Source organism: Olea europaea, unplaced genomic scaffold (assembly GCF_002742605.1).
Source record: "Olea europaea var. sylvestris unplaced genomic scaffold, O_europaea_v1 scaffold204, whole genome shotgun sequence".
Classification (NCBI taxonomy): Eukaryota; Viridiplantae; Streptophyta; class Magnoliopsida; order Lamiales; family Oleaceae; genus Olea; species Olea europaea.
Window position 1 is genome coordinate 221,451 of NW_019238304.1, and position 8,576 is coordinate 230,026.

An 8,576-nucleotide genomic window follows, 5' to 3' on the forward strand; every position below is an offset into this window, starting at 1 on the left:
CTTAGTAATATGGTCCAAATAAGTGCACAAAATGTACTTATCAAATTATAAATTATTTATCATTTTATGCATTATATAGTATTGGAACCTTAAGTATAAAATTATAATATTTCTGCAAATTATAATTTCTAAAATTTCATCTGTTTATCATATCATAACGAATGTATGACAATATCGAAAATATTTAAACGTAGAGTTTATGTTACAACTTTGAAATTCTTTTCCGTGTAAAGGTTTTAATGAAATTGTTACAACTTGATTAACGTTTGTTAAAACTTAGAGTAATGTGTCCATGTGATAATACTGATTCTTTTTTAGTGATCAAAGACATATTTTTACAAGTATTCTTCGAATGTTAGATATTACTTATTAGTATTACCTTGATAAGAAAATGCATTTCATATAAAGCCAAGGAATGGAACTAAGATACTGATATGGGAATGAAAAGCAAAGTCTGAAACCTGGGTTTCAATCTTTGAAACTTAACGATCGTTTAGGGGTTTAAAACAAATCATCATGACGAAGTACTAAAGATTTCTAGGTTTTTATGAAATATGAGTTTTCTGCATCAAGTAATAAAATTAAAGTTTTTGTTGGCAAGTGGCAACCCTATGATACCCTAAGTATGTAAGTCAATATTTGGGATTGAGATGTTAGAGAGTTGCATAAAGTTTTTGGGCATTTCAATCAACCTACATACAATACGATAATAATAATAGTAACAAAGATCTATGAAGTGATAGGGGTTCAATTACGAATTTAAAACTTGATAGTTTTAAGGTTTCAAACATTCACCACTAGCACTTGATCTGACGTTTTTGTTTCTCTTTAAGAATGACCTTCAAAATTATCAGAAATTATTAAATTTGAGTTTCTTGGCTTAAGATTCCATTCTCTTCCTTGAAATTTTCTTGTTGGCTATCCTCTTCCTGTGAATTTTCCTGCTTACTGGATGATTCAGCTTCTGCCCTTTTAGCCTCAGCCTCAGCCTCGTCATTTTCTTTTTTCTTCGAATGAATAAATTCAATCAAACCCTTAAGAGTAGAATCATTGTCATCGCTCTTGAGAAGCTGCTCGGCTACTTCAGCCGGTGTCACTTGAACAATTTTGATCAAACCCTCTATTTCTTGAAACAAGTAATGATCCTTGAGACCAAGGTAATTATCTGCCAGAAGTTTGAATCCACAGGGGGTGCAATATGACATGTTGATATGCACATCCATTCGACCAGGACGCAACAATGCTGGATCGAGTTTTTCTATGTGATTTGTTGTGAAAATTATGATACGCTCGTCCCCACAGCTTGACCATAAGCCATCAACAAAGTTGAGAAAACCAGACAGTGTCACCTACAAGAATTCGTTTACCGTTTACCATCATATAAACAAAATTTGCTGCAACATGCCTTAAGCAAGAAAGTAAGTTAAATCTAATCTTCCATTACATTGTCGGATCATATCAAATACTACGAATGAACATGTCTTAACTAAATCTTTTCGACGCTCGAAAGAGGACAAGAAATCCCATAAATAAATCGGGTTAGTAAACTAATTTTTTCCATTTCTTAAAAGTTTCAAAGAACCCATTTACCATCAGAAAAACGCAACTTGCTGATTAGTTGGTGTAATGTGTATAAGAACATGCACTTATAAGCAATCAAATTAAAGAGAAAAAAAAAAAAAACGCTTTCATCATTCCATCGTGTTCAATACTGTGAACGGCTAAACAAATGGTCCACTAATTGTCTTTTTGGGATAAGGAGAAATAATTTGAAGTGAAAAATGATTAGTTTTTAAAATGTGTGATCAGATCTAGTGAAAAATTATGGGTCCACGTACAGATTTATTTCACTAGTAGAATGTGTAGTTGAGAATGAGTTTGAAAAAAAAAAAAATTATTTTCAAATAAGTTGTGCCAAACAAACGGTAAACCCTTGTTTGATCCCTTTTTTTCAATTATACATTTTTCCCCAAACTCATTTTCAATCACACATTCTCTTAATAAAATAATTTTATGCATAAATCTAATTTTTTTTTCTACTTTTCATTTGCACACTCTTCAATAATCATTATTCCAAAATCTATTTTTACCAAATAATGGAGTTCAAACAAGGGCTAAAATATTAGGAGTCATGCTACACTTACAAAGCTAGGTTACAAAGTTGGGTTACAAAATAACATCCACACCAATCATTTCAAAAACAAATTTTTAAATCATTTCAAATCAGTGGCCTACATTTTGCCAACACACTTGGCATCTTCACTTTTGTAAAGCTACTTTGTAAGAGTAGCTTTATTCTAACATAATACTGCATGACACAGTCAACTTCCCCATCAAATCATCTATTGCCAACAAAAATTATGTCACTGCATGCGTTACAATTTTCGGGTCAAAGTGGCAAAATCATTTTTTGATATACTCATTTTCAATTATACATTCACACAATAAAATATTATGCACGTACTGTAAATTTTTTTTTTACTTTTTAACTGCATATTTTCCCAAAAGTCATTATTCTAAATTCTATTTTTGAAAAGTATAATTTCTAAACAGGGCTAAAGATTGCAAATGATCTTTCCGTTCCTCCACGCCAAAAAGAAAAGAAAGAATTAAATGATCCACCTCAAAAGTCAGTCTGGATTTTTATTACTCTCTGGTATCAATTCTTCTAGAGCACTTTTGGCTTTTTGTTTTGAGGTGAAAGTCTTTGTGATTGATTGACGTGTTCTCCAACTACTCCACATTTTATTATTTATTATTCTTTACTTCGACTGAAAACAAAAAAGTGTTGATAGCTCCCACCCACCCTGGACAGCATTATGTTATAGTAATTTCTTACTTTTTTTTTTTTTTTCCAGAAATTACAAAAAATAATATTTCCCAGTTTGAGTTTCATTATTTCAGCACTCATTTTCAACCATATATTCTACTATAAAATAATATCACATATAAATTTAAAAAAAAAAACTTATTTTTGAACCACGCAGTCTTCTAAAAATCAATATTCCAAAACATATATTCTCCAAACTCTCATTTTAAATGGAGCCTAAACACGGCCAGTTTAAAAGACTTGGAAAAAGATAAACTTTCTTGACAGCAAAGTGCGAACAGTATGAGACATACTATGTTGAACCAAATTATGGAAAAATCTGAAATGGGTGTACAATGACAGGAGTTCAGTTCAAGACCATGGCAGATCCCGTTTGATTTAAATTAAAATCTTATTTTAATTTAAGTTAAAGTCAAACAATATCTTTCATTGATCTTACAATTTTTCAATCACAATTTACTAAAAAATCTAATTTTAATCTCCATCAAACACCCTCGTAATACTATGTTCTACTACGTTATTTGTAAAAAAACCTATATTTGGTGCAAGATTTGCCAAATGTTTTCTGGGCTTATCCTAATCAAAGCAGACTCACAAAATTTTAACATGGAAACACATCACAAAATATGAATCCAAAATTTATATTAAAGCAAACTAGAGAAAGTAGAAATTCATCAACTAAATAATAAGTAACCAACCTTGGTTTCTTCCTGAGGATAATAAACAGGCGGAGTATTATCCTTGTTAGCCTCCCTATCTTGCAAATCAATGGTGCAATCAATATCTTCCACCACCAGTATGGACTTATTTGCCGTAGCCACTAGCAATTTTCTCAAATCTGAGTTCCTTCTTAACTCAGTCAACTCCAAATCATATATATCGAAATTCAAGTAATTCGCCATCGCCGCAATCAAGCTAGATTTTCCAGTCCCTGGAGGGCCATACAGCAAATACCCTCTTTTCCATGCCTTGCCAATCTTCCTGTAATACTCTTTTCTCTTCACAAACCTATCAAGATCCTTCATAATCATCTCCTTTTGTTCAGCGTCCATTGCTAATTTTTCAAATGTCGCGGGATGATCGAGGCTTACGGGTTTCCACATATTGTTTATGTTGTACATGTTTTCGTAATCCACTGTGAAGATTTTCACAGTTTTTTTCTTATGTTTGTAAATAAGGGATTGGTTTATGACGTATGGTAAGTAGGAATTGATGACTAAATCTTGATTTTTCTTGTGGAAAGTGAGTTCGAAGGATCTAACCTCGGATCTCAGAGTCGAATTCATGTCTCTTGGGTTGTAAAAGTTTCTTGATTCAATCTGGCAGCATACCCAAATCCATCTGAATTTCTGTCCTTGGTATGTGTCTATTACTTCCTCATTGCGTTCCATGTTGATGTTGAAATGCTTTTCCTTTTCGGGCTTGCTGATTTTGAGACGACGCGTGTTGGGAGTGATTTTTGTGCCGAGATAGAGTTCGGCAGCCTCGTAGATTTCGTTGTTGACTAGACCGTCAAACTCATCGATCACCATAGTTAGTTCATTTGAGAATTTGCTGAACAAATTTCTCAAGCCGGAATAAATGTAGTCTCGGAATTCATGAGGAAGGTAATCTTGCACGACGCTCCGAACCACCACGACCGTGGCCGCGATGGAGCCGACGGTGGACAAAACGGTCTTTGCAGTCGCGAAATTGGACTCGGAAGAAGTCATTTTTAAACTGAATTTGAGATTTGCCCAAGAATTTGGATATTTTATGGCTAATGTGAGAAGAAAATACGTCGAATTCAGCTGAGAGAGATTGATGATATCCTTCAATTTATAATTTGTTGGGAAGAATCTAAAGCAATAAATTCAAATCCAACTGTGAACCCAAGACCCGAGTGAGGCGCAAGTCTAAGAATTTGAAACTCATAAGCGTGGACTTTGAAATGACTTGTTAAATTATTAATATATATACAGATATAGCTTCAATGAAATTTCTACGAAATTTCTTTACTGACCCAAAAGTCATGTTGAGGCTGCTAAGTCAAGTTTTATATTTTCTTTGGCCTTTAAAATTTTGCCACGTGCCACATTGTCACATGTATATTCGTCGGAATTCAAAGAACTTTAAACTAAATGTCAATCGAGTTTAATTTGCCTCAATCTAGAGGGTGTTTGGTAGATATTTTTATGTAAAAATATATTTTTGAATAGTAAATTGATGGAAAATATATGGTTGAAAAATAAGGAAAAATTTCTGATTTACGTGTAATATTATTTTAATAAAGAATGTGTGGTTGAAAAGAAGAGAGAGAAAAATGCATTTTAAAAAAAATGGGTACCAAACAGGCTCTAGGTTATTAAGCCCCTGTTTGATCCCATTACGTGAAAAAATTAATGAGGAGAATAATATTTTTTTAGAAAATGAGTGATTGAAAAAAAATGAAAATTTTTCAATTTACGTGTAATATTATTTTATGAAAGATTGTGAGATTGAAAATAGGATAGAAAAAAATGAAATGTAATATAATTTAATATAATGGAGCTCAAACAGGGGTTAAACTTTAATTTAAAATTTTATAACCCCATTGTTTTTCATCGCTTATTGTCTCCCAAACTAATGAAAATTGCGTAGATCATACTCTAATTGATCATCCACATAATCACTACGTGGCACCATAAACTAAATGATAAAATGAGATCTGTAGAAATAAGGTTAAATAGCGTGTTTATTATTTTGATATTTCTTAAATGTGATATAGCAATAAATTGACAGTTACGTGAAAAATTCGTTGAGCTATGACTGACAATTCAGTAATCATTCTTAATCTGGAGTTTAGAAGGTGACGAGTATGTACAATTTGAAACCTTACTCAAGTTGATTGATCTAATTCGAAACTAAATAGAAATTCAATAACTCAAATGAGATAAATTAGAGTTCAGTACACCTAAATTAAAATTTCATTGAAAGTTTATTACTTTGTATGGCATTTATGCCGTCTTCGTATTAATGGATTTACTTGGGCTATGCATAAATGAGTTGGATGTATTTTTCTTTGTAATTGGAAGAAATAGACAATAGATAAAATTTTTATATTAACCTTTAATTTTAAGAGCTAAAATGGAATCAAATCGGACCAAATAGCTAATTTCTACAATCCAATCCAGTGAATTTTTAGTTTTAGTTTTTGGTTCAAATTATTGGTGCATTTCTATTTGAAAAATGATATTTTTCTCTCAATTTTAGGTTGAGAAAACTTGGCGTGACAATACTGCGTAGGAAAAAGATAGAATTACAGGGGCCCGTTTCACATACTCTTGCAAAATGAGAGAGGAGGTGGGGGTGAGCCTCACCTTTTTTTTTTAATTGCTGTGGGACACGACCCCCTACAGTGAGGGGGCCTGTACAGCCCCTATGAATAGAGCTCATGTACATGGAGCTCGGTCCATACTATGTAATAGGATCGTCCACCTGACTGATGACATAGTCAGGGATCGATTCAGGATTTCAAGTGAGCTAGAATGATCATTGACCATTGATTGTTGATCGTCAACGAACAAAATAATGATATTGTTTATTACTATCTAATTAAAAAAAATAAAAATTCTTCAATCAATATATAAATGAACTAAGACATAAAATCATATAAATATGAAAATATAATCCAATACAACTCAAAATAATAAGATAAAAATACAACAACAAATACATGATATAACCTGACTCCATTTCTGAAAGCTCGGACAACTACATACTTTGATATCTCATATTTTGAAAGCACTGTAAGAGTGCATCATTCTCAATTTTGTTAAAAAAATAATAATAAAAAATAAAAATTAAAAAAGGGAGGATTTGTCGCTCCATGTACACCACCATATTGTCGTTCAACCAATTATCTTCCATTTTATGACACTAGTCACCCTAAATTAGATTCATAGCAAAGAATGTTGTCAACAATTGTAGTTGTCACTGCTAATATCAAAGCCAATGTGATGACCATATAAACCAACTGGAAATGACTACGTACCGGACGTGCACTAATTAATGGTGAACTGATAATACGAGTGGAGGACCAAAAACCAATTTTCAGCATCTATACTCCATCCAATCATTTGGCCACCTCGAGGAATAAAAAAAGATTGATAATGAATTAATGAAGAGGTGAATAATTATGCAAGTGGTGGGCCTGGTGGCTTTGTTGGGGCCCTGAAAAATAAGCACGTTATTCTCACAGTTTTTAGGACTATGTAGGAATCAAACAAGGACCCCGCTTGACTGCACACACACATACACATAGGGTCGGTATTTTTTTATTCAGGTGGGACCCGTGCGTCATGTGAGGATGTGGTCATCGGTGCGGTGAACGGTGCGAGTCGTTTAGCAAAATTCATCAAACAAATTTTCCAAGTCGACACAATTACATGTATAATGTCAAATTTACCCTTTATTCCCTTTTCTTTAAAAGAGGGAATCAAACAAGTACTGTTCATCCTAAGGCAGAGGATTCACACGGAATTGGTTTTGTACTGTAGATAAACTGGTTATGCTAAAATGCATTCAGAAAAATGAATTAATGAGAGTATTTAATGTTTTTGTGCAAGACCCGTTCCCAAAATGTCAGAGAAAAACATTTATTGAGCCTTCATTGTTGACTTTACAATCCTTTGCAAAATATGACAGATTTTTTTTTTTTGAGCCTTCATTGTTGATTTTACGGCCTCAAATTTGTACTTTTCATTTTTTAAATGAAAGAAATTCATATAAATGAATTAATGACACTATTTTATTGGATTTATTTGTTTTATGTAAGTTGGTTACTGTAGCTGCAAAAAATATTTTGTGATGGCTAAAAATGTCATTCACATAAATGAATTTAATCAGCCTTCATTATTGATTTCAGTTATTTTCTTTTTTCAATAGCTGTTCGTTCTTCCTTTCTCCTCGAACTAGAACTAGGACATTCATCACTGGTGATTGCTCTCTTTTATCTGGTGACTCCTGAATCCTGAATCACCTATTGGCTAGTCGACAAAATTGGAAGCACATCACATTATGGCAGGGTAACGTTTCACAGTTTAATGAATCTTCCACTTACTTGATGGGTTGGCTAAAAGATTATTTATGGTTAAACTCTTCACAACTTATCAATGGATTTAATTCTTTTGGTATGAATAGTTTATCGGTCTGGGCGTGGATGTTCTTATTTGGACATCTTGTTTGGGCTACTGGATTTATGTTCTTAATTTCCTGGCGTGGATATTGGCAGGAATTGATTGAAACTTTAGCATGGGCTCATGAACGCACACCTTTGGCCAATTTGATTCGATGGAGAGATAAACCTGTGGCTCTTTCCATTGTCCAAGCAAGATTGGTCGTCTCAAAAGAAAAGAGAGTACTCGTGAACGCCTCCTGTGTGTAAGGCTTAGCTTCCCGATTCACCATTTAACTCCTCTTGCCAGTCCATCTTTTCCAAGCGCATAAGACAACTGTAGCAGAGATCGGCTAAGCCATAGCGCTAGTTCTATTCGAATGCAGGGTCTATAGAAGAGGATAGTTCCGGATAGTTGGCCTTATCGTTGTATCGAGTAGTTGGATCATAGTCTCTTACCATAAAGATGGCTGAATGCGCAGCAGCACCAACTATGAGAAATCCGAAAGAATAGGCCAAAAAGTCGTATTGCCCACGCCTTTAGCTATTAGAGGGTTTTGGAGAAAGTGACTTTTTTTCTATTATAAGGAAGAAAGAAGTTCAAATTCGTCT

General features: G+C 33.4%; 1 protein-coding gene across 1 annotated transcript; it reads right to left on the bottom strand.

Moving 5' to 3' along the window:
* Positions 1-726: 726 nt before the first annotated feature.
* Positions 727-4,764, bottom strand: LOC111379828 (AAA-ATPase At3g50940-like). Its single transcript, XM_023003263.1, has 2 exons — positions 3,529-4,764; positions 727-1,349 (listed from the first exon to the last, which is right to left on the bottom strand). Exons 1-2 carry the CDS (start codon positions 4,540-4,542, stop codon positions 861-863), a joined length of 1,503 nt encoding a protein of 500 aa, XP_022859031.1. The 5' UTR covers positions 4,543-4,764; the 3' UTR covers positions 727-860.
* Positions 4,765-8,576: the final 3,812 nt, after the last annotated feature.

Excerpts from the sequence above, each read along its gene's own strand:
- LOC111379828 (XM_023003263.1), bottom strand. The coding sequence starts at position 4,542 with ATGACTTCTTCCGAGTCCAATTTCGCGACTGCAAAGACCGTTTTGTCC. Across the intron at positions 1,350-3,528 it reads ATCCTCAGGAAGAAACCAAG|GTGACACTGTCTGGTTTTCT; the intron begins GTTGGTTACTTA and ends GAATTCTTGTAG.